The sequence below is a fragment of the Bufo gargarizans genome, chromosome 11 (assembly GCF_014858855.1).
Source record: "Bufo gargarizans isolate SCDJY-AF-19 chromosome 11, ASM1485885v1, whole genome shotgun sequence".
NCBI classification, from domain to species: domain Eukaryota; kingdom Metazoa; phylum Chordata; class Amphibia; order Anura; family Bufonidae; genus Bufo; species Bufo gargarizans.
Genome location: NC_058090.1, coordinates 25,235,949 through 25,254,054, shown reverse-complemented (window position 1 = coordinate 25,254,054; position 18,106 = coordinate 25,235,949). Strand labels below are relative to the sequence as shown.

Sequence of the window (18,106 nt, the reverse complement as noted above, 5' to 3'; positions counted from 1 at the left end):
CCTACAAAACTAACCTGCCTCGCCTGGATCGCTCGTAGAATCTTCGGAACAACGGCCCACGCTTTGTGACTGCTCCTGATGAAGGGGGATTAATGTAACCCCGAAACGCGTTGAGCCATACCTGTGCTACTATTAAAGGAATTTACAAGTAGTCCCCACTGTGGATTGCCGCCGTTCTTCCTAAGATTCTACGAGCGATCCAGGCGAGAGGTTAGTTTTGTAGGCGTCTTGAGCTTTATCCCACAAAACACCTCCCTGGTGAAGAGAGTCTTTGGTTACGATTTTTTTTCCCTTTTACTATGATTTTATGCCTATAGTCTATGACACCATTTTAACTATGGCATCTATGGATATTTAGGTGGGTGTGGAAAAAAAAGTTAATTTATTATGCATTTTATCATTCTCCGTTTATTGTAGTATTCACAGCAATAATCATAGGATTGGCGCCAATATTGGGGTTATTTTCCATTCTTTTGTTAGTCACATTACAATGACCTGTTACATGTGCTCTTGGCAGCTGAAAGCATCTGTGTCGGTTCCATGTGCATATGTGTCTGCATGGCTGAGAAAAATTATGTTTTAATACATGCAAATGAGCCTCCAGGAGCAACGGGGGCGTTACCATTACACCTAGAGGCTTAGCTCTCTGCACTTTGACAGGACTAGGAGTGACTATGTTTACACTGCCTGGTCCTATCAAAGTGCAGAGGGTGTGGCAGTTGCAGAGAGCAGAGCCTCTAGGTGTAATGGTAACGCCCCCGTTGCTCCTAGAGGCTCATTTGCATATAGCAAAACATAATTATTCTCAGCAATGCGGACACATATGAACATGGGACAAACAGACGCCTTCAGCTGCCAAGTGCACATGTAACAGGTCAGCCGGTGTCATAGGTACAAATCTGCTGACAGATGGACTTTAACACATATGGATTTGCAGCAGACGCCTCATGTTGTGCCCAATAACCTCTGAATGTATCGTTATAGGGCTCCAAATCTCCTGCATGGATCTGGATGTAAAATATAACACATGCTGCACACAACGCCCACTAGAGGGAGCTCACTGCATCTATTATGAAGCTCAGTGGATTTATGCAGTAAGCTCCCCCTAGTGGTGGCTGCAGGAAGCAAGAATTTTACCATGTACCTCCCTCAGTATGCCAGAGATTTGAGGATGGGGGGGGGGGGGGAGCATTACATCCACGTTGATGCGTCATGACGTTAGGCTAGTTGCTCCTCCATTTTATTTTGGTTTAAACTGAAGGGCGGCAACTTACTAGTGCAGAACCTAGAAGAGACACCATCAAGCCTTCTGGAGAATTTGCCTGCAATGATGATTGAAGGCATTTCAATCCTTTCGGTTTCCCGTGTCTGGAGATGGCAGGAGTCAGTCTTTCCACATGAAACACTAATGTGCAAAAAAAACAAAAAAAAACAAACGCACGGTTACAGAATTCCTTAAGCGAGAGCTGCCGGCTGCCATTCCGCTCCTGAAGACCTCTCCAATACCTCAGCAAGTCTCAAGGACGTTTGCAACCAAGACCGGGTGTCAGTCTTGGGGAAAAAAAAACAAAAAAACGGAATGTGGAATTCACAAACGCGGCGTTAACGTAAACATAAGTTATCGGACGCGCCTTACTGTGTCACAGCAGCAGGCGGCTGCAGAAGGTGCACATGTCATTGTCCTGTCAGTAGGGTCACGCCAGCGTATTCGCTCCACATGTGAACAGGATAGGAGTCCCTGACGCCGGCTCGCTCAGTAGAGGTGGGGCCAGTGCACAGCTGCTGGTCGGACATATTGCTCCATACCATCCGGAGGATTTCGGGGTGGATGACAGACTGAAAAAAAATATATATATATAAATCATAAATCAAGCCAAAATACAGTGTGTCATTCCAGAAAATTCATCAAGGGGTCCTCTAAAGGGTAATGCTTAGATTTAAAAGTCTGAGTCAATGAGGCTTGTAGGGTCTCATCCACTTTGCTGTGGATATCCTGGCCACGATTTTGCAGAGTCTGTCCTGTGCTGCGGGAAAAGTTGTAGTTGCTAATGGCGCCATTTTGGGGTACACAGTTCTGCCACTGCATTTTTACGTTATAATATTTTTTTTTGCAATAAAACCCCTTTTTAAAAACATATTTTTTTTGCATTGCTGCTTCCCAAGACCCATAACTTTTATTTTTCTTTCTATAGAGGTGTGTGAGGGCTTGATTTTTGCAGAACGACTTGTATTTTTCATTGGTATCATTTTAAAGTAAATAAAGCTTTTTCTACGGCATTCACCGTAGGGTATAGTTTACGTAATATTTATGTAGTTTGGGTCGTTAGACGCGACAATACCAAACATATGGGGAAGATTTTTTTTGTTGAAAAGCGTATTTTCAATGGAGAAAAAAAAAATTTAAATAAAGCGTTTATGGATTTTTTTTTATTTAAAAAAAGTTTTTTTTTTTTACCACATAAGGGGTTGTCCGAGTTTTTTTTATTGATTACATATCCTCAGGATAGGTCTTCAATATCAGATCGGCTGGGGTCCGACACCCGGCGCCTGCCGATCAGCAGTTTGAAGAGCCGCGCGCCGTGGCAGCGCTGCCTCCTCTTCACTGTTTACCTTCTCGCCGTCGCCTCTGCAGCGGTGAGCAGGTGTAATTACCTGCCAACTGTCCCATTCATTTCAATGGGACGGATCGCTCCTATACAAGTGTATGGGAACGATCCGTCCCATAGAAATGAATGGGATGTTTAGGTGTAATTACACCTGCTCACCGCTGCAGAGGCGACGGCAGTGCTGGCACGGCGCGCGCCTCCTCTTCAAACAGCTGATCGGCAGGGGTGCCGGGTGTCGGACCCCAGCTGATCTGATATTGATGATCTATTCTGAGGATAGGGTCATCAATAAATATAACTCGGACAATCCCTTTAATAGAATAACAGACAGTATTTTGATTGCAATGCATTTTAATGGCAATGCTATTCTGACATTGACCAGCAGGATGCGCCACAGAGGCGCAGCCTGCTGGAAATTACTCAAGGCTGGTCTGGGGCCTACACGAGACCACAGCCAGCCTTCACACATATTGGAACTCCACGATCACATTTGCACCATTGCCTGCAGCATGTAAAGTGTTAAACAGCCCAGATCGCCACTCCTGCTGGTCCGGGCTATTATAGCAGGGCTACGGCTCTCATGTGAGGGGGACCCGTGCAGCGTTTAGACTGGGCCGCCGTAAAAAAGCGGCAGCCCAGCCTAAGGCCCCTTAGTGACCGCTGTAAAAAGGCGTATGGGTGGTCACTAAGGGTTTAAAGGGGATTTCTGGGACTCAGGTCATTAATATCAAACTGGTGGGGCTCAGACTCCCCGCACACCCTCCAATAAAGGCGTTTTAGGCAGCCGCCAGCACAAAAACTATACAACAGAAGTCTACATCCACTGTAGTTTCCGAAGCAGGCATTACTACAGCTCAGCTCCCATTTGCTTGAATGGCAGCTGAGCTACAGTACCCCAGTATGGCCATCCTTCAACCACCAGTGGGGGTGCCAGGAGTCGTTCCCCCCCCTTATCACCACTGATCTGATACTGATTACCTATCCTGAGGATAAGCCATCAATATCCAAGTTCCAAGTCCCAGCAAACCCCTTTAACTGCAGTAGTCCCCCGTGAAGTTCTTGTTTTGAGCACAAAGTTCTACACAAATTTTCAGTCCGAATGGTACTTTGGGTCTTACCTTCCCCTCTCCGTCCTGGCACCCGCCAGTCTGGGCAAATCATCATCGCTGTCGTATCTTCTAGGATTGTCAAAAAAGTACGCTCTTGACCCGAAGCTGTGACTATTTACCATACCAGCTGGTTCCTATAGGAACAGATAAAAATCTGGATTAGTAGGGTACATAGACGAGCGGGGCCCACAGAAATTGTCTTAAAGGCTACGGACACCTTTGACATGGAAAAGGTTGCCCTATGTTTCAGGTTGTAATCTTCACTCCCCGTACCCAAATATTCCGTTTTAGACTGTTCTCGTGTGGATATGTCCCTCCAGTAATGTTGGATCTGTGACTCCAGAATGCTGCTGTCTTCACCAGTTCTCATTTATCGGCAGAGTTTAATTTCTGAGCTAATTTATCTTTATACAACTCCTTGTTTCAGACTGTTCTTGTGTAGACATGTCCACCACTAATGTTGGATCTGTGACTCCAGGATGCTGCAGTCTTCACCAGCTCTCATTTATTAGCATAGCTTCATTTCTGAACTGTTATCTTTTTACAGCACATAATCACCTCTCACTTGTACTGAGACACCGATACCAAGAAATGCGATCCTCCCTCCCTCCGCAGAGTCTGCCATTGTTCCCTGTGTTCTCTACAGGATACGATTATTCCACTAAAAAAAGCCTTGTGCGCTTTCCTTCCCATCTACAAGCTGCATGAGCTGCCCTCCTTGGATGAATTCACCCCTCCCCACACACTGATCTGCTGTGTACAACCTCCTCCCCCTCCCTGCTGCTTTCTCTAAGACACAGAAGGGACGGGGACAACAGAGAAAGCTGTCAAATACCGAAGCAGTGAGGTGACAGATTTATGTCAGAGTCAACAAACTCAGCGGCTAAGTGAAGGATTTACACTCCGCAAAGCAAAACGGTAGGAAGTTTTTAAAATTTAAACCATTAGAAAAAAAAGTTGATAAATAAAATATCCATCCATAGCCTTTAAAGGAAAAGACTGACTGGCCACGGAAAATGAACTCACCAAGTTTTGGCTCAGCTTCTTGGCCTGGAAGAAGTATGCCATCAGGCTCATTGGCAGGAACTCGCAGACCAGGAGAACAATCTCAAAAATCAGATATTCCAGACTATTAGTCTCTTCTGTAACAGCCTGGAGAAGACATTAGGGGGGAGTCCTTATATTAACCCTTTCTACCCCTACATGCAGAACCCCCTCCCAACAGATGTAACAAATGCAAACATTAGCTATACAGGATCACAGCATTAAATAATAAAATTCTGGCAGCCTGATGCCATCACTAGGGGGCGCTCATTGTATACAGATTGTTTATAGAGCAGATCCTTCAGGCTGAAGGCATCTTGCTGGCTGGACCCACCATCTCCAAAGAGCAATGCTGGGAGGTGGCCGCTCTATAGTCTGGCTAATAGGGTGGCCACAACAGTTACCGCCACGCACCCCAAAATAAGCTTATCCATTACACAAATCCCATGTGATATACTCCAGAGGGCCCTCGGGGTATCATAATCCAACATTGGCGATTACTCACATGATCAGCGAAGATCCCGCTCCAGCCATAACTGAAGGGGCTTGGCTCGTCTTCTGGCTGGATGGAGACCACGACCAAGTTGTACAAAGCTCTCAGAATATACAGTACGCTGATTATGGAGCCGGTTATAACGGCTTGGCTTCCAGAGGTGCCCTAGACAAAAAACAGATTAGGCCTAAAAACACAAAACAAAAACGCTCCCCTTCATTGTTTACCAAGCACAGCGCCACACATCTGTAGTGGCTGTACCCGGTACTGCATTTCTATACCTTGGATAGGGCCGAGCTGCACAGGCATTACTAGAGTCGGACCCCCACCCATCTGATATTGAAGACCTACCCTAAAGGAAGGACTATCAATATTGAGTTCCTGGTAAACCCCTATTTATAGGCACAGTATTGGGTATTGTGTGATGCCTTTCGAGTCTGCAAAAGATAGGACATGTCCCATCTTTGGCCGCATCTTGCGTATCCATTGAAATCAATGGGTCTGCACCACAGTGCCGGGTACACACAGCCGGCGTCTGCTGTCCACAAAACAGACATGGCCGTCAGTCGTGTGAATGCGCTCTTAGGCAAAAAAACTCTTCTCCGCTACATGAGGACATGGCTATAAATTGTGCACTTTCCTATTAGAAGCATAGGCTTTTGCTCTGTACATCCCTCATGCTTTACACTGCAGCTGTTCTCATTGCATACAGGCTGCTGTGTACATGCAAACGCTCAGCAGTAAGGCAGCATGCAAGAGAGAACCCCCCCCCCCCCCCCCCCCCCCGTGGCCTCAATAAAGGAGAGGGGCCTAGATATGGTTTTAGGGTCATCTGCTAGGACTTTGCCATCAGTAAAGCTATAAAACGCACAGAAGTCACTAATAAGCCGATACTGGAAATTTTTTTCAGTTTCACACACTATTTTCAGCTGCCGTGGACTCTACGCGCCACAGTCTGACCGATTCTGAGAAATCCTGAAGTTTTAATTTCCATGTCTACCAATGCATTAGCCACAGTGATTTATATAGGACTTCTCCTTTTAAATATAAGCCCTTTAAATTGGGGGGGCAGCCTTTATATACATCTAACTAATTTTAGATCACTTTCCTAGTACACCTTTTGCAATATTGGTGATCTGTAGTATATGTACTTCAGTATCTCTCATCCTCATTTTGTATTGGATAACTCCTGGCATGGCAGGTTTCCTGGCTGGTGGCCTTAATACGGATTCATGGCTTAATGAAGCCAAGGAAGTGTTCTCTGAAATCATTTATGTCCAAAAGAAGTTCACTTCACCTTTCAAAACCGCATTCAAAGAATTGAACAAACTATACAAGGAACATTCGTAATTGTCACCCTATAAGACGCACCTAGGTAATTTCCATTACACCTCAGGTCAGACCTCAGCTTACAGCCCCATTTAAGCCGAGCCGATGACCAGGAAGCAGTGAGTACAGAGCCTTCACCGCTTCCAGGTCCTCTGGTACTAATGAAGCGCTTCATTAGTATTTGCCCATAAGACGCAGGGGCGGGAGTGCGTCTTATGGGGCGAAAAATACAGCATCTCGTTGGTGGGAAACCCAGAGTCTCAACAACTACATTAAACACAGGATGGTCCCTAGAGGCCTAAGAATCTTACTAATCGCTGTGAATAAAAACACAGAAGTCCCGGGTTTAATAGTCGCTGGGAACAATTAGCTACCACTAGTTCCCTGCATTTCATGACATTGTTACTAGAAGGGGAGAAAATTACTTTGGAAAAACTCAGTGGCAAATTAAAAGCCCAAATTGAGGTCCCAAAATCATTCTCTCAGGACCCAGATTTCACCAGTAAAAGAAAAGCAATTGCAGACCGACCGCTGTTGAAAACGTCAATACTATTTAAGAGAACGCAAGCACAGACCGTACAGAGATCTTGCCGAGTTTAGAGAATAAGGGGCTGGAGGCCGGCAACACTGTACTCTTACACCAGGCCCCGCCACACACACCGCAGTATCCATATGTAAACTGTAATCATTAACCTCTTAAACTTTAAAGTAGCGCTATCCAGTGTACTACCACTTACTATCAAGCTCCCGTAGCAGGCAGAGCGGCCGGCAGCTGTAACGTCACTCACATCCCGTGCATGCTCCTCCCACTATGAATAAAGCAGGCACGTGACGTTACGCTGCCGGCCGCTCTGCCTGCTACGGGAGCTTGATAGTAGTAGTACACAGGATAGCGCTACTTTAAAGTTAAGGATTACAGTTTACATATGAATACTGCTGTGAGGAGGGGCAGGGATCTGTGGATAGCACAGATGCCCCCCCATAACAGCGCGTCATCCACAGATGCCCCCCCATAACAGCGCGTCATCCACAGATGCCCCCCCCATAACAGCGCGTCATCCACAGATGCCCCCCCCATAACAGCGCGTCATCCACAGATGCCCCCCCCATAACAGCGCGTCATCCACAGATGCCCCCCCCATAACAGCGCGTCATCCACAGATGCCCCCCCATAACAGCGCGTCATCCACAGATGCCCCCCCATAACAGCGCGTCATCCACAGATGCCCCCCCATAACAGCGCGTCATCCACAGATGCCCCCCCATAACAGCGCGTCATCCACAGATGCCCCCCCATAACAGCGCGTCATCCACAGATGCCCCCCCATAAGTTCAAAACCCACCAAAAGCAAACCTTTTGGTTCAAAATATTTTTTTTTCTTATTCTCCTCCTCAAAAACCTAGTGCGTCTTATGGGGTGCGTCTTACGGGCGAAAAATACGGTAACTTATAAAAGACTGTTACATCCTGTTAAAACGTTTTAAGTAAAGGTCTCGCCTTCATCCCGACACGTCGCTTTGATGTCTTTACTTGGATTAAGGACTTACAACTTTTTGCCCATAAGTTAAGATTGCACAAATTCTTTAAGAATAAGGATAATCGGCAGAGTCAGGACCTGGGGATCCCTTTGGATTTACTCTGATAATTTAATACAGTTTGGCGGAAGGAAGTCGCCATCCTGAGGGAGAGGGTCCATTTACCTCACTAAAAATAAATAAAAGTAAGATATATATGTCACTGGAGAGGGGTATCATGTCTTGATGTTTTCTATCAAGTTGTATCGGCAGATTTATCTAAACTACCTTCACTACCCCACCACGAAATTGCTTCCCATTCCTCCCGTGTACAATCAACTCCTTGAGAAATGACCCCTTAATTGCTATTAAACCCTCTGATGAGGCTCCAGATTCACACGTCCGCAATTCTGTTCCGCATTTTGCAGACTGGAATTGCGGACCCATTCATTTCTATGGGGCCGCACATTGTGCGGCCTGGATCTGGAAATGCAGACCCGCACTTCCGGGGCCGCATTTTCGTTCCCGAAAAAAACTGAACATGTCCTAATTGGACAAGATTAGGCATATTCTATTATAGTGCAGACGACGTGCGGGCCGCAAAATGTAGTAGTCATCCTACACCTCAAGAGAGGCCTTCCATGTGGACAATATCTGCGCCTCCGCCGAAACTGCTCTGAAAAGACAGAATTTGTTCAGCAAGCAGATGATCTGAGGGCCAGATTTTTATCTAGGGTACCCCGACAATGTACTTAGAACGGCATACCAGGCGGCCATCTCCACAGACCATGCTGAATTGCTGGCACCCAAAAGAAAAACTGAGGGTGACCAAAATATTCGTCTTCTCGCCACATTTGATGGGGCTGCAGACCAAGCCAGAGGGGGGGGGGGTCTTAAATACTGTCCCATTCTTCTTATGGATCCCGATATTAGGGACATCATTCATGAACATCCACGGATTACATTCAGAAAGGGCAGTAGTCTAAAGGACCTCCTTGTTCAGTCACTACAGCCCATAGTGGGACTTGGTTGAACCGCAAACCCGAAGGCCGCTCAGATGCAGTGGCTGCGTGGCCTGCAGCACAATACAAACTGGCAAGTCGTTTTACAGAACCAATTTACAACGTGCATGTCCCATCAGGGACTTCATCACTTGTCGCACCCGGGGAGTAATTTATAAAGTTACCTGTGATTACCAAAAGAATACATAGGCAAGACCAGACGTGAATTACGCAGACAACACCGTGGGGATATTAAAAATATGAGGGACTCGGCTGTGTACAGACATATCCATGGATGCCATCATGGTAGCCCCAGGTGCATTAAAGTCACGGACATAGAAGCAGTCCGACCCCCAATTCGTGGAGGCGATTGGGACCGCATTCTTTTACAACATTAAGCCCGTTGGACTTCCACTCTGCGTACAGTCTCTCCCCTCGGTTTGAACGAACAGCTCAACTTAAGGCTACTTTCACACTAGCGTTGTTTAAATCAGTCGTTCAATTCCGACACCGGAACTGCCCGCTGGATCCGGAAAAACATGTGAAAACGGATCACATTTGAATCCTGATCAGGATTTTTACCACAATGAAAAAATGCATTGGAAAACGGATCCGCCATTTATGGACTTTAACTTTTTTTTTTTTCAAATTTTTTCGGGTTTAACATGCAAAAGCCGGATCCGGTTTGACTGAACACACGGTGCCGGATCCGGCGTTAATGCAAGTCAATGGGAAAAAGGCCTGATCCGGCGTTCAGTCAAAGTTTTCAGGATTTTTGGCCGGAGGTAAAAATATAACATGCTACGGTTTTCTGAAAAGCCTGATCAGTCAAAAAGACTGAACTGAAGACATCCTGAACGGATTAGGCTACTTTCACACTAGCGGCAGGACGGATCCGACAGGCTGTTCACCATGTCGTATCCGTCCTGCGGCTATTTTGCCGTGCCGCCGCTCCGTCCCCATTGACTATAATGGGGACGGGGGGCGGAGCTCCGGCGCAGCACGGCGGTGCACGGAGAAAGGGCGCCGGACTAAAAGTACTGCAGGCTTTTTAGTCCGGCGGCTTTCTCTGTGCACCGCCGTGCTGCGCCGGAGCTCCGCCCCGCCCCCATTATAGTCAATGGGGACGGAGCGGCGGTCCGGCGAAATAGCCGCAGGCCGGATCCGACATGGTGAACAGCCTGTCGGATCCGTCCTGCTGCAAGTGTGAAAGTAGCCTTACTCTCCATTCAGAATGCATTAGGATAAAACTGATCAGTTTTTTCGGATTTGAGCCCCTAGGACAGAACCCAGCGCCGGAAAAGAAAAACGCTAGTGTGAAAGTACCCTAGCCGCTTCATTTAAATCTATACACAATGTTTATTTTGTAAACAGCCTCTTTATATTTAGGGCCTTTAATGTCCCTCAAAATACCCCTCTTCCTTCTCTTTATATTCCCCCCGTCTTTTTATTTTTACTTCCATGGCTTTATCTCCTCAATATTCCATGTCCAGTATGTTTGTGCCATGATGTCTAGGTCACCTTATGAATAGTTACGCGTGTCAAATGCCAAAATTCCCTACACGGCCCTATATCTAGGGCCGCATCACTGACAGGACCCCGGGAACGCGTCCCAGTTGCCCGGCAACCCTATCGGAAAGGACCGCGCATGTCCCAGCGTGATCCGAAACAGTGACGTCATCATACGTCACCCCGCCGGAAGAGACGTTGCTACCCGGCAACTTGCGATCCTAAGACCGCGCATGCACCAGTGCGGCTCCACTCAGGGAGCCAGGCCTCATGTTCAAATACCGGCGGGCTGGGCGCTTTATTTAGGAAATACCTAGCCTGGGGGTAGCATCGGGCCCCAGTTTCTGGAGGAGTGGGGCGTTCATCTCCCACCCCCTGTATTTTCTCTGAACTTGAGCCATACTATGGGTTTAGTTCTTGGATCCTTTGAGCATTAAGGTGCTTTGACAGAAACCCATTGCTTGCACTATTACTCATTAGTATTTATTTTTGTATTTGCTCAACATATGCCTAGCAAATCCGTGTTTCCCCTGATGAGCTTTTCACCTCATCTGAAAGAGAAACATGCATGTAGGGATTAACTAGGATAGGGCGAATCGGGACCAGTCTATTTAGGGAAAGGTTCCAGACAGTGTCGCGGGTGCCCTGTGGTTAGGCTATCAGGGCCAGTTTAGCACCCACACCTGTGGGCAATACCAGGGATAGGCAGTCCCAACTCCCAATTTATTTGCAGCAACTCTACTCCTCCATGGGATATCCTCATCCTGGAACCCACCGGTAGGACAAACGGTTTCCATTTGAAACGTGCCGCCGTGCACTACCTCTCCTACTACACAAAAGGCTTTTTTGTACTATTATGAGCTATCTTGAGGGCCATTTTAAAAGATGATATAATTAAAAGTTTTATATACATCTAACTAACTTTGGATTTTCCTAGTATTGCCATAAAGGTGCAGTGGGACGGCCAGCGTGGATATTGCCGACACGTGGACAATGGGCTCCTTGTATCAGATCTGGGGACGAAGGATTCTGCCATCAGACTGCAGCGGTTTTCTAGTACAGGCAGAACCAAATTGATCGGTTCAGCTGCAATGAGAGGCCCGGCCTCCCCACGACAACACTGACGGTCTATAGACGTACCTTAGATTCTAGGTAAACGTAGGCCGGAGACATGTTGGCGATCCTATAGGTGTTATTGGCCAGGGAGATGGAGCAGGCAGCAAAGAGACAGTCGCTGAAGATCATCCTGACCATGGTGATCCATCCGTGCTGGTCGTCCTCCCCGTTACCAATCAATATGCAAGATACGTTCACTACCAGGAAGGCGAGACTAGTGATAAGAAACCCGAAGTGTAGCGGGATCCTGTAAAAGAGGCAGGGGGGCATTATTATATCCATACAGTAGCCTCTCCCTAAGGAGGAGGAGAAAATAAAAATAAAAAAAATAATTAATGGTATGGCCCAGTTTAGTCCTGTAAAATGCATCTATAGGAGAGCTGGAAGCAGATCTATTTTTCCTTACACTAAACTAGTAAAATTACATCACCAAGAGACAGGTGGACATTTTCCAAATCACCTAGAGACAAGTGGCCATGTAAATACACAGGAATGTAGTTACTGTAATAATCACAAAAGTTATGATTCCACGACTAGTCCCATTTACTTATCACATGGATGTGTCCCGTGTGCTGACCCAGCCCATGTAACACTACAGCTTACTGGAGGTCAGGGATTATAGGATGGGAAGAGTCACATGACCGATGCCATGTTTCAGTTAAGCCATGGATACATTACACAGGACTCCTACATGGGCTATACAATTCTACTGCATATAGCGGTCAACCACCTGACATAAGACAGGTATGCATGTAGAACTTTAAAAATGTAGATAAGAAAATTGTAAGATTACTATTCTATAAACAAATAAATAAACTGGAATATCCCTTTAAGGGAAAATTTTAAAGATTCTATTCATTCAGATTCCCCTTTAGCCACAGATATTCCCTCAGCTTTAAGGGGATTGGTAAAAGTTATCCCTTATCCTCAGAATAGGGGGTATCCAATCAACCACTCTGGGTCGCACTGCTGGGGCCCCCACCAATCACAAGAACGGGTGCACCATACTTCTCGGAGCAGCGGGTTGAGCACACGCACTGCCGCTCCACTCTCCAGGAAGTCTGGGGATTGCAGAGCACAGCGCTCCTCCATAGAGTGCATGCTCGACCTCCTGTGCCGTTCACTTCGGGGCGCTCTGAGGGGCCCCTGTTCTTGTGATTGATGAAGGTTCCAGTGGTAGGACCCCCACTGATATAATAGTCACACCCCATCCTGTGGCTAAGGGGATAATCTACAACAACAAGAATGCTCCTTTAAAGGGGTTGTCTCATGACAGACAATAGGGGCATATTGCTAGGATATGCCCCCATTGACTTATAGGTGCGGGTTCTCCAGCATCAGAAAAACATGGCCGCTTTATTGCCAAAACAGCACCATGGGTTGTGTCTAGTATTACAGCTCCATTCTATCGGGGCTGATCTGTAATACCCCACACCACCTGTGGCTCTGTTTTTCTGGATGAAAGCAGCCTTGTTTTTCTAATTCTAGGACAATCCCTTTAAGACAGACATCAAGCAGCCAATGATCGGGAACTAACGGTTCGATCCTAGTCCATTGCTCTACACATGTAGAAGGGCCCCAAGAGTCAGACCTTCATACTTACTTGTATCTATTGAACTCTGGGGAGCAGCGGGCTTTGAAAATGACCTGGAAAACAAAAGACAGACAACAAGGTTAATAGACGACCTCGTCTCCGGAGCTCACGGCCACAGATGAGAAGAGTCAGAGAGCCTTTACAGACTGTAGGTACGTGGATTACATGCACCCACTAGTTGCACAGCAGAGGACCACGGCTTCGGGACCGACCAGATGACCCTGATGCAGCCAACTGAAGAAGCCCCATTAATGGTGACCACTGGTTTTAAACAGTCATATTATCTGGTCCTCGGTGGAGGATATGGGTAAAAAAAAAAAAAAAAAAAAAAAAAAAAAAAAAAAGGAAGAAGTCCCATAAACATTTATCACCTGTCCACCATAGTCAGTCCCACAGATAGTAAATGGGGCAGTGGTCCCACAAGCACGCTACCCCTACACTTACACAGGGGACCCCCTTTAGGATGATTGTGGGGGGGGGGGGGGTCTCTGATAACAGAATGACAACTCGTCCTATGGATCGTGAAATGTCAATTATGGTGGCCGATCCCTGACGTTACTGCCCCCCTACCGACAGCGGAAAGAGCCCCCAGGAGGTAAGCCAGCGCCAACTTTTCCCCTTAACCCCAAAGTCATACTTGGCCAGTGCAGATTTATGGGGGGGGGGGTTGAATGGGATATACAGTCTGCCAAATCCTACCATTCATCCCAGTGACGCCCCCTAAACACATGTCCTCCCAGCATTATATATATATTTCTCACCAAGCCATTACTGTACCATTAACGCTTACATCCAATGCAAGTTAACCATTTGATAGCCAGAAACGCATCAGCCTAGAGTAAGGCAGTGCACGGTGAGCAACATTAACGCCCCCCCAATGGTTCAGCGCGATGAAAGAGGAGGAAAGGAGATTACGCTGCAGCTGAAAGCAGAACCCAGGCGGATGGTGACGTAATGGCTGGCAGGGAGCCATCTGCAACCGCACGGGGGCGAGGAGCTATTGACAAAGATACACATGCACCCCCAGAAAAATAAAAAATAATTAATTCCAGCAAACTCCCCTCTCCCCCTTGTCCGCTTCTTTATAACACGAACAGTGTGTAATAATTTGGGGCAAACCTTTGCGGGTGACTACAAGACATTGCTGGGGGCAGAGTACTAAAGACGGCTGCCCAATAATTGCATAGCTCCTCAAGTGTCCTTGTACTAACCCCTCAGTAATGCCCACAGTGACATCGCAGGCCGTGGAGAACGCACACAGCAGGATGGTCCCTAAAGTAAAACCCAGTGGGGCAGAATTCAATATCCCACCCTCTTCCATTGGCCATAGCTAACTGCACTTTATACCTGAATGGAGACGGGCCCCTTGAACGTCAGGCCCTATAGCCCGCTATCCTGGTAGTTCCACCCTTATTTTGTTCCTAAGAAGACAACCTCAAAAGTTTTTTTTTTTTTTTTTTTTTTTTTTTAAACGAGTTTAGATATTGATGGCTTTTCCTCAGGATCACGAATGCCAGATTGGTGGTGGTGGGGTGACGGGTGACCTTGGACACCCCCCTGCCATCAGATGGGGGGGCTCACGAGAGAGCAGCAGCCTCTCCGGTGTTTACTGGAGCAGTGTCTTCGTAGCAATGGTGCAGGGTCCCTCAGCCTAGTCCTGATGACCCCCCCAAACAGCTGGTTGTCGGGTCCGGCTCTCGACACCCCGACTTCGATGGTCTATTCTCAGCCCACAAAACCCTTTAAAAATATTTGGATGCCCCATGTGTGCCAGCATTTTTCTGATATATAGAGAATGGAGGAGGCCTCAAGTCTCCCTCCACTCCCCTCATTCGTAGCAGGTAGGTGGCCATACATGATGAGCTAGAGATACAGAGACGACTCCGCACGTGCCCTGCCTTATTCTGCTATGATGGAGGTTCGCGGTGCACGGGAGGTCATCTGTCCACCATAACTGTTGTGGAGGAGACAAGTGTACAGTATGGACCCGCCGATGGAGTCTGGGGCTGAGCCACCACTGCTATAGATGAAATACAGTAATTTACTGAACCTGGTGCCTACTGGGTGCCAAAAAGTAGGAGACTGAGCAGCAGAAGAGTTTGCTTCTATACTCTACAATGGTTAGGTAGGTGTCACGTCCATGTGATGCCAGGACCTAAGGTTTCCAGCAGAACATTGATGCCTCCGACTAGTCCTAACCCTGGTGCCATCTCTTCTCCAGGTAAGCGGCACACGTACCTGGCCATCCACATGATTTAATCCGATTCCTCAGACCAGTCCTTACCCTGGTGCCATCTCTTCCCCAGGTAAGCGGCACACACATACCCGGCCATCCACATGATGTAACCCGATTTCTCAGACCAGTCCTTCTAACCCTGGTGCCATCTCATCACATGGTAAGCGGCACACACGTACCCGGCCATCCACATGATGCAACCCAATTCCTCAGACCAGTCCTTACCCTGGTGCCATCTCTTCTCCAGGTAAGTGCTGCATATTGACCTGCTTGTCCGCACAATATAATGCGATACCTCAGACCACAATCTTCTTCCATTGCTCCAATTCTGACACCCACATGTGCACTGCCGGCATTTTCACAAGTTGTCAGGCGTCAGCACGGGTGCCCCGATCAGTCTGGAGGTACAAAGCCAGCTGTGACGTCCTGACACCCCTCTATCATCCCTACCAGTAATGTTGTCAGCAATCTGTCTTGACCGTCCGTTACCCGGTCACCACGTCTGGTTGGTAGGTACAAGCCACTACATTTCGGGAACACCCCACAAGTCCGGCCATGCTGGAAGTGTCCTGACCCAGTTGTCTAGCCACAATTAGATCCTTACGCTTCCACATTTTCCTACCACCTACACATCAGCTTCAAGTGCGGACTGGTCACTTGTGGCCCAATCCACCCCCCACAGGCGCCATCGTCAGCAGATATTCAGGTCATTCCCTTCACCCGTCAGTGGCTGATCTCTGCGCACCACCAGTATCATGAGTAATGCCAAATCGACAAACTCAGCTCTGCTATACATTATCACAAAGAAATTACCCTGCAAGATTATAAACCCATTGGTCGATGAGGTTTCCTCCATCAACCGTAACTCAGCATCTCTGCAGGAAGCCCCCCCCCCCCCCGACAAAGCATGAGTAAGCAGCTCCACGGTGAGGAGGGGGTTAACCAATGAGGTCACCCATTACTGCACATGTAACAGCTGATCCCTGACAAGCCGCACGCACGCCTCCTGCAGAAGGAAGAGCAAACACCCTGCAAAGCACCAGGGTGCAAAGAGTTTAACAGTGATGTCACCGAAGGAAAAAACATAATTATAATAAATTAGTACGACCCCCACAGGACAGATAGGGAATTGCATTAAAGCTTTGGAAGGCATGCAAGGAAGACAATGCATCCTGGAGGAGAGCAACGCGCCCCCCGGAGGCCACATGGGGAATAACCAGTGATGTCATCCTGAGCTGCACAGTACAGGAAACATTCAGCTTTACCTCATATACTATAGGGGAGCAGCACCCCCCCAACAGTCCAAAGGGCCCCCCCCCCCCAAAATAGACACCCACTTCTGCACCGATAGGCCTGTTAGCACACAGGGTTAGCATGCACCCCAAAATAAGCAGAGACTCATTCCTGCACCTATTTACATGTTAGCACGCCCCCAACAGGCCACAGGGGGCACAAACAACCCCTCCTGCACAGATTTACCAGTTAGTAGCCCCCCCCCCCCCCCCCCGCAGGCCACAGGGGGCACAAGCTTACACACAGCCCCAGAGAATAAAGAGTTAAAAAAAAAAAAAAGCTGTGACGTCACCTTCTGCAAAACAAGAACTTATCTGAAGACTCGAATCACAGGACGGGGGAAGGCGACGACAGCGCGCCCCCTGCCGGCCACAGGCGGAACAGCACCCCCCCATGATAAAAGTCAGCAGAGACGCCCCCCCAGGACGACTCACCTGTGTGAAATAGAGGTTGAGGAGACACAGGGTGAAGAACTGCAGGCAGATGGGGGCGCAATAGAGCAGCCAGTGCGGGAAAGGCTGCAGAGCATTGGCCTGGGCACAGTTCGTAAGGTAGAAGGAGAAGAGGACGGTCCTGCAGCCGGCCCAGAGCAGGCACAGGAACAGGAGCAAGCTCTGGTAACTCAGCCGCTTCTGCTTGTAGCGGAGCAGCAGCCAGAGCTGCACGTAGACCGCCAGGAAGAGCAGGGAGCACAGCACCGTGCACAGCACCGTCAGCCCCAGCTCCACTGCCCAGGGGATGGCAGCGGTCATGGTGAGTCAGGCAGGACGGGGCATGTCACCGCTCTCCTCTGCAGTTCTCCCTCTCTTCAAAACAACTCCGCTGGAAGACATCAGCTGAGCCCGACCATTTGAGGTACTCTGCGGCCAGCCGATTGGCGACTCGTAGACACGCCCCCTAGCGTTTCTGCTCTCTTATAGGAAGCGATGTCTGTCAATCATCTTAGCGCGGACCGGCCTCCCCCGAGCGTGAACGGCTCTGGCGACGGATTGGACCGTGGTGTCCCCGCCCAAGAGAAGAGAAGGAGGCGATTGGTTGATTGGAACGTCTGTCACTCCTTTGTCTGCGGGTTAGAATACGCCCACAGCCGGATGGTGGTTGGTCTGGGGGAGATCGCTATGGCGACAGGTGGGCGGGACTTGTAGGGGCTGTCAGTCTGGTGGTTAGTGGTACCCTGGCTGCTGGGGGGTGAAGAGGCGGGAACGGGACTGATGGAGGAAAGGGAAGTGGCTGTCCGTGAGGGTGAGTGCCAGGGACGGAGA

At 48.3% G+C, this 18,106-nt stretch overlaps 2 protein-coding genes across 5 annotated transcripts in view; one reads left to right on the top strand and one right to left on the bottom strand.

The window, feature by feature from the left end:
* Positions 1–829: 829 nt before the first annotated feature.
* GPR137C (G protein-coupled receptor 137C) lies at positions 830–17,659 on the bottom strand. 2 transcript variants are annotated; one of them, XR_006387071.1, is made up of 8 exons: positions 17,279–17,659; positions 13,325–13,368; positions 11,746–11,968; positions 5,265–5,417; positions 4,742–4,867; positions 3,725–3,849; positions 1,637–1,836; positions 830–1,405 (listed from the first exon to the last, which is right to left on the bottom strand). XR_006387071.1 is itself a non-coding variant. In XM_044272219.1 (7 exons), the coding sequence occupies exons 1-7, from the start codon at positions 17,594–17,596 to the stop codon at positions 1,695–1,697; spliced, it is 1,131 nt and encodes a 376-aa protein (XP_044128154.1). In that variant the 5' UTR covers positions 17,597–17,659; the 3' UTR covers positions 830–1,694. The 2 variants fall into 2 exon arrangements, 1 of the variants encoding a protein (XP_044128154.1); XM_044272219.1 differs by having other exon boundaries at positions 830–1,836.
* Positions 17,660–18,041: 382 nt separating this feature from the next.
* LOC122921953 (thioredoxin domain-containing protein 16-like) overlaps positions 18,042–18,106 on the top strand; it is a 56,023-nt gene continuing 55,958 nt past the window's right edge. For all 3 annotated transcript variants that reach the window (XM_044272298.1, XM_044272297.1, XM_044272296.1), the window contains exon 1: positions 18,042–18,086. The gene's annotated coding sequence lies outside the window, so the exon portion shown is untranslated. The remainder of the gene's footprint in view (positions 18,087–18,106) is intronic.